The sequence below is a fragment of the Mercenaria mercenaria genome, chromosome 6 (assembly GCF_021730395.1).
Source record: "Mercenaria mercenaria strain notata chromosome 6, MADL_Memer_1, whole genome shotgun sequence".
Taxonomy (NCBI): Eukaryota; Metazoa; Mollusca; class Bivalvia; order Venerida; family Veneridae; genus Mercenaria; species Mercenaria mercenaria.
This window is the reverse complement of record NC_069366.1, coordinates 85,876,768-85,893,666: the sequence shown is the minus strand read 5'-3', so window position 1 is coordinate 85,893,666 and position 16,899 is coordinate 85,876,768. Positions and strand designations below refer to the sequence as shown.

Sequence of the window (16,899 nt, the reverse complement as noted above, 5' to 3'; positions counted from 1 at the left end):
ATATCATAAAAGTATAGTACAATGTTTTTTTTCCGTTTCACAAAATATGGGAAAATTGTATAAACAAATCAGGGAAAAGAGGAAATTCTGATGTGATCTTAAAGAAACAACACAGGTTTTTATTTTCATTTTCTTGTCCTTGTTATCCTTGTTACCTTTCAAATGCAGAATATCTGTATTATATAAAAACAAATGTTATCCCACGTTAGCTTATACATGATAATCATAAGTGTTTTTCATCTCGTCAGACAATTATGGTAAACATTATGTTACCTTAAACAAGAGCACCGCCTTGCGGGTGCTGACGCTCATCTGATTTTTTTTTGTATAATAGAAAAATTGTCCTACCCATGATTTTCTAAGTCCAAAAAGGGCCATCATTCTTGCAAAAAGCAGGATGGAGTTATGTTTCTTGATGTACATAGTCAGCTTATGATGGTGAACAACTGTTGCAAGTTTCAAAGCAATAGCTTGAATAGTTTAGGAGAAAAGCTGACCTAAACATAAAACTTAACCAATAAATCTGATATTTTCTAAGTCAAAAAGGGGCCATAAGTCTTGCAAAAAGCAGGACAGAGTTCTGCTTCTTGCTGTACATGGTCAGCTTATGATGGAGAACAAGTGTTGCAAGTTTTAAAGCAATATCTTTGATAGTTTATGAGAAAAGCTGACTTAAACATATTACTCAACCAAGAAAACTGATTTTCTAAGTCCAAAAGGGCCAATAAATCCTGCAAAAAGCAGGATGGAGTTTCTTGTTGTACAGGGTCAGCTTATGATGGTGAACAAGTGTTGCAAGTTTTAAAGCAATAGCTTTGATAGTTTAGGAGAAAAGCTGACCTAAACATAAAACTTAACCAAGAAAACTGATTTTCTAAGTCCAAAAGGGGCAATAATTCTTGCAAAAAGCAGGATGAAGTTACGTTTCTTGATGTACAGGGTCAGCTTATGATGGTGAACAAGTGTTGCAAGTTTCAAAGCAATAGCTTTGATAGTTTAGCAGAAAAGCTGACCTAAACATAAAACTTAACCTGGCAACGCTGACGCCGACACCGATCAAGTGATGACAATAACTCATCATTTTTTTTCAAAAAATCAGATTAGCTAAAAATCATCGGGTATTTCTCCTTTCTCCTTAAGCATTTTTCCATCCTGTCATCTAAAAAATTACTTACAATAATTTTTTACTTTATTTATCAGAACTTCACAATAATTGTTTATCTACTGAATTTCCCTGTCCCTTTACTCCCAACCCAATTTTCAAACTGTCACATAAACCTACCTTCCCATCTGAGCCTTGAACTCATGACTCTGTTCGGTCCATCTGATCTTCTCGCCTCCGAGACCCTCAATCAGTGCAGCGGCAGCGTTCATCTTCCTTCTGCATGTCTCCGCATCATCCATCAATTTCTAAAATAATTACGCAAAAAATTTATCTACCTAGAACAGACAGCAATGATCAACTACTTCCATAAAATATTCTTTGAAAATAAAATGGTTTTATGGCCTTTTAAAAGAACAAAACATTTATCACCTCAACTTAACAACAGCGGTGCAAGAAAAGTTGGCAGCGTGAAAATTTATTAAAATTTTCATCTCTTAAACAAAGTCAGTTTAGGGGAAAATTGCAGCAAGAAAGTAAAACCCACTGACATTTTCTTGTGCCACTCAGTAATATTGATGTCTAAATGTATAAGAATAATACCTGTTTCTCGGACATAGCTTTGTCATACTCTGCCTGTACAACAGCCAATTCTGCTTCCTTCTCATCCAGTTTGGCCTGGGCAGCAGCCAAGTCTGCCATAGCAACCTGCAATCTTGCTTCCTGCACCGCCAAGTTAGCCTGTAAAACAACACATGTTCAATACAGTCTTACTAGATACAAACATTTCTTTCAAAGAAGCAGTTATGAAATGAATGTCATCTAATGTTCCATCCTTTTAGACAGAACATTTGCTTCATCTGGCATGATAATGACCCACTTCTCTTTTATATATTTGATCAAATTGAAAACACAATTACGACATCCATGATTCAATAATGATGCTTCCATTTTACAAAAAAATACATGTACACAGGTTTACTGCCATAACAAGAAATATGTGTTAGTGTTTCGGTTAAAGCGTCTTTTCAACAAATTTTCGGACATATAAACAGCGGTGTCTGCTTGTAGCAGTGAGTGCACTGCCCAGTTTCATAGTGCTGCCTCACTGGAATATCATGCCATAGGCATGTGACATGATACCCCACCCAGTCACATACCGACACTATGCTGACCAGTCCTAATACATTCCACTTAATGCTGAACCCAAACTGAGGAAGCTATTATTTTTCATGTCTTTGATATGACCAGGCCAAAGAGTGAACCCATGACCTCCCAAACTAATAGCAGGCATTCTACCATTAAACTACCAAAGTGATTGTATTGCAATAATATAGAAGAAAGCTGAAATAGTCTGTACCTTTAATGGCAATACTTCCTTGTTGATAGCAAAGAAAGCGGCCATAGCTTCTGTCCACGAGAGAAGACCAGCAACGTTACCACACACACGCTTGGCATTCTCAAGGTTATAATCCTCCATGTCCAAATACGGCTGTATGAGCTCTATTGTCTCATCGTTAATCGTATCCTTCGGGAATGATGTAAGCATACCCAGGAAATTTGTTCCTGCCATCATCTGAAAATTTTAATGAAAAATTATAAATTCACTTTACAGATAGCAATACATATCAAGTGTTCTCTTTCTCTCCATCATATTTAAAGTACTGGATGTATCTGCTTGTTTGTTTTGTCTTTAGCACCATTTTCAACTTATTTCAGGCATTTAACCAAACCAGTCTTCCCAGATTCTGTACTGGTAGACTCATAACCTTCTCTCCGCAAGTAAATGCTAACTTCCCTACATGGGTTGGGGATGACTTGTCCCCTCCAATTTTCATGGAGAACGTAAGACAATCTAAAATTAACTCAAAACTTGAGCTTAATATATCTGCACTCTCCCTTTTGAGCATACATGCCATAATTTTTCAGGACATTTCCGGGATTCTGAGTTAAAATTTCCGGGATTTTTACCCTTTGCCCGGGACATACAGCATGACATTAGTATTTGTCTGTTTCATGTATAAATATCATAAAATTACATGTAGTTTCCGGAGATAAACATTGTTCACTCACTTAGGAATAATTTGCTGCAAATGTCGTCTAGCTTTCTAAGGGAGGTAAACAGGGTAAATTCACGTCTATAGTTCGGCACGTGAATTAGTTGCATTCCCAGGGTGAACAGAATTAGGAGACTTACTACATATGAAGAATTAACCTGGTCATCGTGATTTAGAATCCAGCTTATTTGGTATCATTTTAAAGCTTAAATGTTTATCTAATCATTAATAAAATGGAATCCTCAAAGGAATAAAATAAATCTTGTAGATAAAATCGATATAAAATATTTCGGGTTAGGTCAATTTTCATGGATCGGTCGGCAAAGGCATTCAACAGTCAAAATTTTAATTTAGAATGTGTGTGACAATCAATCTACATTTTAAAAGATTACAACCTTTTAAAATAATTATCGTTTAATCGACCGTTTTCAGCCATTTCTTCCATAAAGGCTACATGTAGCTTCACCGCCTATGTGCTAAAAACAATGAGATTTTCGGCTATTGTTCCTAATATCAAATTATCATAAAACTGTGTTTGATTGCATAATTCTGTCAATTCATAATCAGGGTCATCAAAATAGCTGACTGTAAATTAATCTGGGTCATCAAAAGATTGCGGGGCGCGTTCAATATGAGTGTTGATAGGAGCTGGCTTAATCAACAGGTGTCCCGCTCGAGGGCATGAAACTGATATCGGATAATTAGGAATAAACAATGTGACATCGAGGACTGTTTATTGTGTTTAATTAATGTAAAATTCAACAATTTATAGACCAAAAAAAAATTAGTTTTTTGGGGGGTTATTTTTGTTTTCTGTATTTTTAAATTTCCGGGACATTTCAACACTGTCCGGGACACCGGGACGAGTATGTCATTTCCGGGACAATCCGGGACGTATGACATGTATGCTTTTGAGTTAAGTGGGCAATCTAGTATTTAATATACAAAAATGTGAAAACACAAAAACTATGAATTTCCTTGTTAATGGCAAAGTAATTTACACTTCTTATCCTTAGTGACTTCCCTTTTAACTTTTCCAACATACAGTACAATCTTGCATTAAGACCACCCTTAAATCAAGACTACCTCAATACATCTCCAAAACTTCTGAGTCACAATTTTTTTTTCAATACAAACATTTAAAATCCACTTGGACCAATTTTGTGAACTAATAAACATGCAAAAGATGAGAAAAAAATTGCTCATAAATATTTCTGATTTCACAGTAGCAAGTTGCTCAATATTTTTATGTTGTATTCAGCTATCAAAAAAAAGCCCCTTAATAAATAAATTTTGAATTCTATGCTATCCATATTTCCGAAAGGAAAAAACAACACAAACCTTCAATGATTCAGACCAAGATGGTTTCACACATGGCTTTTCTGGGTCAGGTGTAACAGAATCCAGTTTATGCTGGAACAGCAGCAGCACAACATCCATAATTCTCATAATAAGATGTGGCGGCTTTCCAAGCTTTCTTACAGTAGCTATATCTGCTGGTTTAATAGTGTTCAGGGCAGCCTCAGCTGCTTCAAGGGCAGGACGAGCCTTTTCTAACTTGGCCTCGGCAATATTTTTATCCTTTTCAATGGCATCTACAATAGCTTGAGCTTTGTCCTTGACCTTTTGAACTTGCTCTTTGACCTTTGAGGCAGCTTGAGCTTTCGTTGTGACCTCCTTCAAGACTTCATCAGCTTTCTTGGAAGCTACAGCGAGTTCTTTCTCCTTTACTGCGAGTTCTTTCTCAAGGACTGCTACAGCTTCTGATGCTTCAATGAGCTTCTTTAAACCTGTAGCACAAATTATTAAAGCATAACAATAGTCTGAAGTATTTCACTACTTTCTTCTATGAAACTGTTTATAACCACAAAGCTTATCATCAAAGACATTAAATTTTTTTTTGGCAGAGAAACAAAGGTGCACAAAATGCAACTGATTTTTTTTCTTTCATTTAAAAAATGAAGGATAAAAAAGTTAAACTATTTTCAGATTGCCTTTTTCAATATATGATTGGTAAGCTTTCATTTGACTGAAAATGTTTTTCCTATCAAAAAAGTTAAAAATCTAAAATTTTAGTGCACTGCATGCAGTGTCTTTGATAAGGACTTTATTGTATCAATATTTGTCCTTAGATTATTTTAATAATGAATTTTGCAATATTCTGGGTGTTTCAAATTTTTTGACAGACTATAATTACCAGTGTTCATTCTACTGGCCAGATCACCAATCTCATTCCTCTTGTCTGTGTAAATTGTTTTGTAACCGTTGATGAAAGATAGGTACGACTTTGGTGTCACATGGGTGGCACGTCGATATCTGAAATGTATGAAAAACCAGTTTTTTTATATTGTAACATTCTGCTTCAACTTTATTAACTAACTTACAATGAAGTATAACATGCAAAAATTGATACTGCCATTGGAAGTATCAGCCATTCAACAAAGAAGGTTATGGACTTGAGCTCCACATGAGCCACAAACATATTCTCAAATGATGCCAAAAGTTTCAAGGAACCTCTAGAGAGATTCAAATTAGACTCAAGTTTTATTCCAAGGCAAGCTTAATCAACTTAGTATAAACAAACAATTTACTAAACTTAAAAACTAGGGATGTATTTACCTCTGAAAGTAAGCAGTACAAGACTCTGCAACGCCATCGTGAACTAAACCCATAGTCTGGATCACTTGTTTCTTCACCTCTGGTGTACAGTCTATATTAAACTGTGACAGGAAGTGGTCAGCTACAGCAATCAGGGCATCCCTCGGCCAGCGCTGGAACCAATCCATTGTGCAGCCAGAGATCAGACCTGGAAACTTGAGGGAACGAGCACGGAACTTCTCACCCACCTACAAAAAAAAAGTTTGATCATGATATATATCAGAAACATTTCATTTTTTATGGAATAACACTGAAAGATAAAATGCTTCCCAGCTTAAGAAATATACTATATATAATTAAGAATACATTTACAAATTCAAACTGAGGCTCTAACATTATGTTCCTGGAGTGCATTATAGTATGCCAAAAGATGACATCTGAAGACATTTTTTGTCAGCTTTTAGTTGCGGAAGAATATTGTAAATGCCCACGGACATTGTTTTTGGCAAGCCCTTAACCAATCAATATCAGAGGTCCTTACAAAGTCAAAACTTTGATATTTTAAATTCCAAATGATTTTTGTACTTAAAAATTAAGATCTCTACCAAGTATGTTCCAAATATAATTCTAACATGGCTCTACTCCTTTGTCAGTCTAACTAAGTAGAAAATCAACGGTTGTTTATTCTGCATTACACAACAGGCTGGCTGCGAGACAACACCAAATTTGGCTACATGACAGTATGTTCATTTCCTTGTATCAATGTAGATAATTTTTCATAAGCACATTAACATAACAACAGCTGTCCTTAAAGACTTAAAACTGAAAACTTAAGGTGTGATGCCGACAATGACACCAGCTTCTTGGTGAGTAGAATATCTTACTGTTTTTCTAATAGACAAGCTAAAGAGAAGTGTTTAGATGCTTGGATATTCAACCACACAGTTTAATGCCCTCATTGTTAAAATCCTATTCATAAGAACTCTGAATCATGGTATATCCAACAATAAATCATGCCAACAAATGCCTTGATCTTAAAATTATTTTCCTGACAGACTTACTGGAGAGAAGCAGAGTACAACATGAAGGTTATTCCTGACGCGTGTGAGGTAATACTCGTAAAGGTTCTCATTGGATGGTGGTCTTCGTGGAAACTCTTTCTTCATTACTGGGATCAGTTCACCCAAGATTTCATCCATCTCATCTCTGGCAAACAAGTTAGCTACCTAGAATTGAAAAAGAAACTGTTTTGAACAAATTTCCCGAAAAAAAGCTGAAACTGTGTTTAAGAAATCAAGTATATATTGACCTAACATACCAAATGAAAAGAGAGAATAACAGAAAACATTCTTTTGATATCTCTGTAAATATAACTAATAAGTCAAACACTTTGTCGTAACCCTTCCCATCCTGGACATGATTCATTCTGCCTTTGCGACCAGTTAAGATCATGATCAGCCTGCACATCCATGCAGTCTGATCATGATCTGCACTGTTTGCTATTCAGCCAGTATCTTTTTGGTAAGCACCCCTTTTAACTGTTAGTGGTACTGTCTAAATTGGAAGATGGACAAATTCATTAATTTTTAGAAATTTAGCAAGGTATGGGTTAATGAATAACATTACAAAACTTAAGACTTTTATCAACTGTACAGACTGACAGACTTAGTGAAGAGGTCAATATGTTGTTTTGTGGACCTGCCTGAAAGTAATATTGAATGAAGAGGTGTCAGTATTTGCTACATTATATACTCACCATAAGAAATTTTGGACCTGTATTGTTGCCAGTTATTGCCATTTTTTTTGTGGAATAGTGCAAACAGTGCTCTCAACAAATCAAATCAGCATATTTCCCCAGAGTATACCGTTAAATCTTATAACTTCGAGGTCATGAAATTTTAGGTTTTGACCAAAACAGTTATTTCATGAAGACATGAAGTTGTGGATTTCATCGTTTGAAGAGAAAATGAAAAGGGAATTTTATTTTGTTCCTTAGGATATAATTTCATGGACTGAGGCAATCGATCGTCCGCAAATATGACTGGTTTCAAAGTATGTTACTCATGTACTTACAACACCAGATGAGAGGACATTGTTCAGATATTCCAGGAAGCCTTCGTCTTTGATTTCCTGATCTGTGAAGATAAACGTGATTCCCTTTCCTTGCTGTCCAGAAGTTCTATACAGGAACTTCAAATCTTCCAGAAGGTTCGACACATTGTATGACCTTAAATATAGTTATAATTACAGATAACCAACTGTACAAAATGCTGACTTCTAATTCAGTTTTCTTTACTATTTTCAACAATCTGGTAGCAAATTGGCAAATAACATCTATGTACAAATACACTAGTAAGAGAGCCATTGTTAAATGGGAAAAATTCTTTTAACTTAAAGGCCAAATGAGCTTGCAAAAGTACATCTTTAAAAAATAATTTGTGAACTCGGCAACAAAAACATGTCCAAAAGCAGGCTTTAACGGCCTATGATGAAAAACTACAGACTAATTCACCATGGCCTCACATTGATCATAAAATAAAAGACTTGAACCTATACGAAGGCTATTTGGTGACCCCCATTTGAGGTTTAATCACAACAGACCCATACATGGAATAACATATGAAATAAAACTAATCCAAATATCTGTGATATACGAAAGTGCTAATGTGTATGTATAAAAGTTGAAAACGTTCTTTTTTTGCAATCTGTGAAAAAGTATGAACGAACCACTGCATATACAATATTCAATATGAAATTGGTAAAATAACAACATTTATAGACTCACGGCTGTCCAAGACTAAGGGAGATAACACAACAATTACTGTTTTTAGTTATTTATTGAAAAAAAGTAGTTGTAAAATGGCAAGAGATTGACAAAAAAGACTTTTCTCTGATTTTCTTACATTTTTGTGTTGTTAAATGAAACAATTTAGCCTCTTGTATTACACTCTCATTACTATAATGCAAATAGTTCATAACTGTACAGTGAAATCTGAGTTAATGACACTCATATCTCAGTTAACAACAGTCAAATTTCAGTCAATGCCAGCCATATCTTGGTTAACATCACTTCCAATGAGTAAATATCTTTATTCTTTCACATTTAATAACACTTTTAACAAATTAATCTGTACAACAAACATATCTTTCGAGCAGTGTGTATTCCAGATAAGTAGCTCTGTATTCATACATGCCATAATTTTTCAGAACATTTCCGGGATTCTGAGTTAAAATTTCTGGGATTTTTACCTTTTGTCCGGGACATACATCGTGACATTGGTATTCATCTGTTTCATGCAAAAATATTGTAATATTACATGTAGTTTTGCGAGATAAACATTGTTCACTCGCTTACAATGTTTTAATTTGCTGCAAATGTTGTCTAGCTTTCCAAGGGAGGTAAATACATGTATGGGTAATACACATATATAGTTCGGCACGTGAATTTATTGCGTTCCCGAGGTGAACAGAATTAGGAGACTTACTATATACGAAGAATCAACCTGGTCATCGTGATTTAGATTCTAGCTAATTTGGTATCATTCTAAAGCTTAAACATTTATCTAATAATTAAATTGAATCCTTAAAGGAATAAAATAAATCTTGTAAATAAAATCGCCAATATAAAATATTTGGAGTCGGGTCAATTTCCATGGGTGGGTCGGCAAAGGCATTCAATATTTTAATTTAGAATATGTGTGACAATCGATCTTGATCTGAAATTATTACAACTTTTCAAAATAAATATCGTTTAATTGACCGTTTTCAATAATCTCTTCCATAAAGGCTACATGTAGCTTTTCCGCCAACGTGCTAAAAACAAAGAGATTTACAACTATTGTTCCTAATTTAAGTACCATAAAACAGTTACTGATTGCATAATCCTGTCAGTTCTTAATCAGGGTCATCATAACAACTGACTGTAACTTAATCAGTGTCATCAAAAGATCGTCGAGTGATCAAAGCGGACTTAATCAACACGTGTCCCGCTCGAGGGCATGAAACTGATTAGAAATAAACAATGTGACACCGGGGACTGTTTATTGTGTAAAATTCAACAACTTATAGACAAAAAAACAAGTTTTTGGGGGGATTATTTTTATTTGTTCCTGTATTTTTATTTTTCCCGGACATTTCAAGACTGTCCGGGTACCGGGACGAGTATGTAATTTCCGGGACAATCCCGGACAATCCGGGACGCATCACATGTATGTCTGTAATGAACAGATGTTTAAAACAATGTACTACATCAAAGTGAAGGGAGGCAACTCACGAGTTCCTGTCACTTTTTTCATCAAAGGGGGAAAAAATTATTTCTAAATTATAGCTGTAAAATACACTTATTTAGACCAACCACTTTTCATTTTGATATACACTCATGTAGATTACATACATATCAATGATTGTATATTACAGAAATAATCTTCAAGATTGTAAGAAGTACCAAGAGTAAAATTAAGTATTAATAATTAGAACTGTAACAATACATTACTGACCTAGAATACTTAGTTTACTAGATTTACTGCAGATGACAATTGCAAATAGAGTTCTTAATATTATTTTCATACAGTTTTACAAAATTTACATCATCTCTCAAGAGGTTTTCAACTCCATTTCTGTCATTACTGGTAAATCAATTTTGATGTATGCTACTCAAAAAATGTTTTACAAATGTTGTACTAAGCATAAATATGATGGGCATGGTAGTGCCAATTGAAGCTCTCAGACCAATTGACTTTTCAAAATTTCAAAGCCAAGAAAAAAGAGTTTAAAGACAGGAACATGTATGTTAACTATTGATAAGCATTCTGGCTCAAATTTTGTTAAAAATGTATGTGTTACTAAAAATACACTACCTGGTCAGTGTGATCTGGAATGTTTTGTAGCCAGCAATAAATGAGGCCAGTTTGGTAAGTGACTGTTTACCAGACCCGCCCACACCAACAAGCAGGGCATGGCCTCTAGGTGTGCGAATAATACGGGAAATCTTCACCAGATGGGTCATGGCATCTCTGAAGAAGACCAGGTCCATTCCAGAACCTCGGATACTCTCATTGTATTGTTGAAGGAACATCAACAATCTCTCTTCAAGGGCCTCAAATGTTGGAACCTGTTAAAAATAAAACAAATAAGTTCTGAAACATTTAAGTCAAGAGCTAACCATTGTTCGAATCCGGCAATATAGCATAATGGCCAAGGTGGTCAGAATGGCAAAATGAAACAACATTTAGACTATTTTATAACAAAATTTGGAAAAAAAACCTGTAGTGCAAAGAATTATTCTATACTTATAAATCCAGTTTCTGACTCTTCAAGAAACTGGTGACACAATCACATTAGTATGTACTATATTGTATCAAGACATTAGTTGAGTTTTTAAGAAACTTACTGGTTCATATATTTTGGGCATGTCAAAGTCAGCATCCTCTGGCTCATCACCGGTTGCCTCTGGTGCATCTCTGTAACCATGGCAACAATAAGATATTTTTAAAGAGTTAAAATACAAACAAAAAAAAAACTTCTTGTTTTTATTTAATAACAGAAATTATCAAATGTGATTAATTTTACTTGGTATGCTATGTAAAGTCTTGTACATAAAAAAAATGTATCATTAAAATGTTTCTATTTTAAATCAGCTAATTATCAAACCCCTACAAAAAAATTATTCTAGAAATACTCATAAACACTCTTTTTTCTTATTGATACAAGGGAATCATGAAAAAAAACTGTCAAGATAATAAAATTACAAAATGTGCACATGTGCCAAAGATTTCTTTAAAAAAAAACCATTTCATGCTTAAAGTAACTTCTGTAACCTATATTCATGCAAAAGTATTTTAATCCTGAATCGAAATTAATAAGTAAAAAACTAGAGCTGCTTTTGAAAAAAAGCACATGTCTGCCACAGCTGCCTGATCATTTTGATTGGCATTTCTTCTCCATTATGTATCTGAGTCAACCATGCACCAAGACCTGTATCACTGGCATCAGTATTTTCGGTAGTTCAAGGGCCATAATTTTGAAATGCCTCGGCCAATTTGGCTAGTTATCGAACTTGGCTGAGGAGTTATTGACAAACACATTTTGTTCAAGTTTGGTGAAAATCTGATGAGAAATGTTCAACTTAGAGCGCAGAAAAGATTTGTGACAGACTGATGGATGGACACACACACAGACAGGAGTAAATCAATATGTCTCCCAACACAGTGGTGCGGGAGACATAACAGATAACCATTCAATATTTTAGCAAGACTGTGTCTTCAAACTGCATCAACTTCAAATAAAGCAGGGTGCTATAAAATCAAGTCTACAAGTTTTCTGCAAGATAATGTGTGTTCAAAAGAATTTCTAGCTACAGATTGTCATTTTAAATGCTTAATATTGTTTAAAATAATCCCAAATATTTTAAATAAACAAAGTTGTGATGCTTAAAGTGTTCCTGTGAAATTATCTTTAAATCTGTAAATTGTAACTAAGAAACATTTCAGCAAACCTGTCAACTTTGTTTCCAAATTTCTCTACAAGATATTTATATTTTTAATTACAATTATATTTTTGCACAATATATTATAGGAATTTGTACAAATTATAGTAAACACATAACAAATGTACATATTTATTAATACCGGTAAGCTTGTTTAACTTTTCGTTAGTTCCAATACTTTGATGTTACTGTTAATTTTGCATTTTAAAACTGTTCACAAAATGTTAGTATTATATCAATGTAGAATTATTTTTACTGAGACTAGAGCTATCAATAAAACTTGACAGGAATGCATTCATGCTTGACAACAGATTGTCACAAAACTTCGACAAAACGATACTTTACAGTGCTTTTTTCATCAGAGCCACAATAATATCCCACTGGCCTCTAAATTGATCAAAGTGAAATATTACCTTAAAACATCTTTCATATACTATACTTACTGATGTACTGTCTTAATTGAAACAACACTGTAAAACTAATACATTTTACAACAAAATGCAGAATGTTAGTTAACACTGTGTTAAATATGTAATTTTCATGTTAATTTCAAAAAGCAAAGCAGTTAGTTATTCCCCGGTTTTCTCTTCAAGCCATGAGCAATTTTTCAATTTATAAGCTATAACCTGTAACACCAAAACAGTTGTCTAATTTTTTGAAAATGCCTAAATAATGGTAATATATAACGGTATGTCCTGAACAGGTAATACTACAATCTCAATTACTGAAAGCCTGGTAACTGTGCACGCCACTGATATTTTACGAAACAATATTGTTACTGTTTTTTTTTAAAAACTACAATAAATGACATTAGGGGTATGACATCACTGTAAGGGGATAACACTGTAGTACGATAGCAGTCTACCTGGTAGTCTTCTTTTTACGCTTTTTCTTTTTACGCTTCTTGAGCATTACACTCGTAATTCTTTAATTAAAATCAATCAAAACAGTGTCACATTTAGACTTCGAAATTTAACATAAAAAATGCAAGGCAAGATAATTATTTTCATCCTTCTGGCTTGATGTCATATTAAACTTAAGCTATGTGTTGCTCACAACACAGATTCCGCTAACATACACAGACTGGTACCTCTTCTTTTTCCTATGATTCTTCTTCTTTCCTCGCTGTTTTAGCTTAACTTTTGTTATTCTTTAATTACAATCAAAGACATTTAACAATTTAACAAAAGTTAAGTCGAGAAATATACAAGAGGGCCAAGATGGCCCTAGGTCGCTCACCTAAGAAACACTCCATAACAGAGTAAAACATGTTTGACCTAGTGATTTCAAGGAAACAAATATTCTGACCAATTTTCATTAAGATTGGACCAAAAAATTGGTCTCTTGCGATAAAACAAGCATTTTCTTAGATATGACCTAGTTTTTGACCCTAGATGACCCATGTTCAAACTCGACCTAGATTTTATCAAGGCAATCATTCTGACCAAAATTCATGAGATCAACTGAAAAATACAGCCTCTATCACATACAGAAGTTTTTTCTTTGATTTGACCAAGTGACCTAGTTTTTGACCTAAGATGACCCATATTCAAATTCGACCTAGATTTCATTAAGGCAATCAACCTGACCAAATTTCATAAAAATCAATTGAAAAAAACAGTCTCTATCGCATACACAAGATTTTTCTTTAATTTGACCTAGTGACCTAGTTTTTGACCTCAGATAACCCATATTCAAAATCGACCTAGATTTCATCAAGACAATCATTCTGACAAAATTTCGTACAGATCAATTGAAAAATACATCCTCTATTGCATACACAATGTTTTTCTTCGATTTGACCTAGTGACCTAGTTTTTGACCCGAGATGACCCATTTTCAAACACGGCCTAGATTTTATCAAGGTTATCATTCTGGCTAAATTTCATGAAGATCAGTTGAAAAATACAGCCTCTACTGCATACACAAGGTTTTTCTTTGATTTGACCTAGTGACCTAGTTTTTGACCCCAGATGACCTATTTTCGAACTTGGTCTAAATTTCATCAAGGTAATCATTCTGACCAAAATTCATGAAGATCAATTGAAAAATACAGCCTCTATCGCATACACAAGGTTTTTACGTGATATGACCTAGTGACCTAGTTTTTGACCCCAGATGACCCATTTTCGAACTCGGCCTAGATTTCATCAAGGTAATCATTCTGACCAAAATTCATGAAGATCAATTGAAAAATACCGCCTCTATCGCATACACAAGGTTTTTCTTTGATTTGACCTAGTGACCTAGTTTTTGACCCAAGATGACCCATTTTCGAACTCGGCCTAGATTTCAACAAGGCAATCATTCTGACCAAAATTCATGAAGATCAATTGAAAAATACAGCCTCTATCGCATACACAAGGTTTTTCTTTGATTTGACCTAGTGACCTAGTTTTTTATCCGAGATGACCCATTTTTGAACTCGGCCTAGATTTCATCAAGGTTATCATTCTGACCAATATTCATGAAGAAGAATTGAAAAATACAGCCTCTATCGCATACACAAGGTTTTTCTTTGATTTGACCTAGTGACCTAGTTTTTGACCCGAGATGACCCATTTTCAAACTCGGCCTAGATTTCATCAAAGTTATCATTCTGACCAATATTCATGAAGATTAAATGAAAAATACAGCCTCTATCGCATACACAAGGTTTTTCTTTGATTTGACCTAGTGACCTAGTTTTTGACCCGAGATGACCCATTTTCGAACTCGGCCTAGATTTCATCAAGGTTATCATTCTGACCAATATTCATGAAGATTAATTGAAAAATACAGCCTCTATCGCATACACAAGCTAAATGTTGACAGACGACGGACGACAGACGACAGACGACGGACGCCGGACATCGAGCGATCAGAAAAACTCACCTGAGCATTGCTCAGGTGAGCTAAAAAAAGGAATTTCATTACTATAGGGATATACTGAAACCAACTTATCATGCCATATTACAATGTTAAAGTAGAAAAAGGTATCAAAAAGGTTAAAAGAAAACATACGCACACACAAAAAAAAGAACCAGACACATGCAAATCAGGATAAGAAAAAAAACATGCAGGTTCACTCAAATAACACAACTATAATCTACACTGAAGCTTTTTGATTTTGCATACTCCTATTTATCCCTGCTCGGGCATCAATTTTAGAAAAACATGAGCAAAATATCTTACCTTATTCCTCCAAAAATTTGATGAACATGTTAGATTAAAAAGCCTACATTTAAAACACAAACCATCATAGGCAAAACTGTTTTAACATGCCAAAACCCCACAAAAACTAGCCACCTAAAACATGAACTGCAAGTTACCCATTTCAAACAAATCTTTTGTTGTTTAAACTTATACCTCATGAAGTCTGTGAAGTAGAAAGTGGGTTTCACATATGGAAGGTAAACCTCCTCATCCATTTCTTCAGATACAACACGCAAAATTGTCTTTTCAAACCAGGAATAATCCTCAGGTGAGACAAACCTATTTGGTAGTTATTAGCGAGAAAATTTGGTGAAAATATTTATAATAAATTCTTGTGATTGGCTAAATAAGATTCCTACATGTAAGTAAAGTCATTGGTTAATTTCTTGTTAGACTCCTCCTTCTAGTTGTTAGCTCCTCCCATCTGATTTGACTGGCTACTTGCAACTGTCAATCATATTCTTGTGTTAGAAATTACACAAAAAATGTTAGAATTAAGCAATATAAAAAGTGAAAAATTATGTAGCAAGAAACTGTTCGCTATCCTGAGAAATAAAAGAAAAACACTTAATTTCTTTAGATATTTTTACAACATGTTTTTGTTCTTTCTAAAATAGCAAGCTCCAGAACAATGCATCTTGCTACATTTTGAAAGGATGTGAAATACTGAATTCAAATACAATGCATGCACACAATATTCAAGTTTTGTTTCTAATGTCAGCAGAAGGGACCACATATCTCTCGTACATAGATTCAGACGGTGGCAATTTCTACATATTGTATTTGCACTCAGATTGGTCTACAGAATTATATCAGGTAAGCTGTCCAATAAGATTAGGAAGCGAAGAAATGTCACAGCAAAAATCTTGTACAGTCTCTGTTGAAATCTCCTGCAAAATCAAGCTACAACAAAAAGAGGGTATCAGTAAGTTGGTAAAAATTAAATAATTGGTGCACTCAGTTAGTAAAAGCATTCTGTGCAAAAAAGAACAAGCATAAATAAAATAATAAATTAATAAAACAAGTAGGGTTAACTAGTAATGGTGAGGGATATGGTAAACTTTCTCTCTTGTATACCATACCTTAAGAAGTCAACAAAATAATGTGTACTCTCGATATACGAGACATACATTTCTCCACATTCCTCCCCTATTACACGGCCCATGGTTTTTGTAAACCATTTTAAGTCATCCACTTCAGTAAATCTGTGATATTTCAAGTAAGAAATTATCATACAAAAAAAAATCATATATCTTAAAATGGCAAAGTTATTAATGCCACAGGAAGGCTGTAGATAAACCATGCACTGTCAGTATCTATGTAATGTAAATCAACATTTATAAGCTTTGATAATTTAAGGTTTTATGGATATTCATGAAAATTTCAAGGCTTGACCACATCTGACCTACAATTTTCATAACCAGCTACTTATCAAAGTGTTAATTCACTGTAAAAATGCATTT

General features: G+C 34.3%; 1 protein-coding gene across 8 annotated transcripts in view; it reads right to left on the bottom strand.

Annotated features, from left to right (window-relative positions):
• The window catches only part of LOC123548325 (dynein axonemal heavy chain 5-like), a 146,568-nt gene that overhangs the window by 16,861 nt on the left and 112,808 nt on the right, over nt 1-16,899 (bottom strand). For 6 of the 8 annotated variants that reach the window (XM_053546534.1, XM_053546536.1, XM_053546531.1 and 3 more), the window contains 11 exons: nt 15,590-15,715; nt 11,147-11,216; nt 10,614-10,867; nt 7,831-7,984; nt 6,819-6,983; nt 5,779-6,005; nt 5,357-5,475; nt 4,501-4,949; nt 2,463-2,678; nt 1,706-1,843; nt 1,283-1,410 (listed from right to left, as the gene is read on the bottom strand). In XM_053546534.1, coding sequence (XP_053402509.1) covers nt 1,283-1,410; nt 1,706-1,843; nt 2,463-2,678; nt 4,501-4,949; nt 5,357-5,475; nt 5,779-6,005; nt 6,819-6,983; nt 7,831-7,984; nt 10,614-10,867; nt 11,147-11,216; nt 15,590-15,715 — 2,046 coding nt within the window. Of the gene's footprint in view, nt 1-1,282; nt 1,411-1,705; nt 1,844-2,462; nt 2,679-4,500; nt 4,950-5,356; nt 5,476-5,778; nt 6,006-6,818; nt 6,984-7,830; nt 7,985-10,613; nt 10,868-11,146; nt 11,217-15,589; nt 15,716-16,518; nt 16,642-16,899 lie in introns of all 8 variants that reach the window. The other 2 variants (XM_045335501.2, XM_053546538.1) reach the window with 1 other exon arrangement.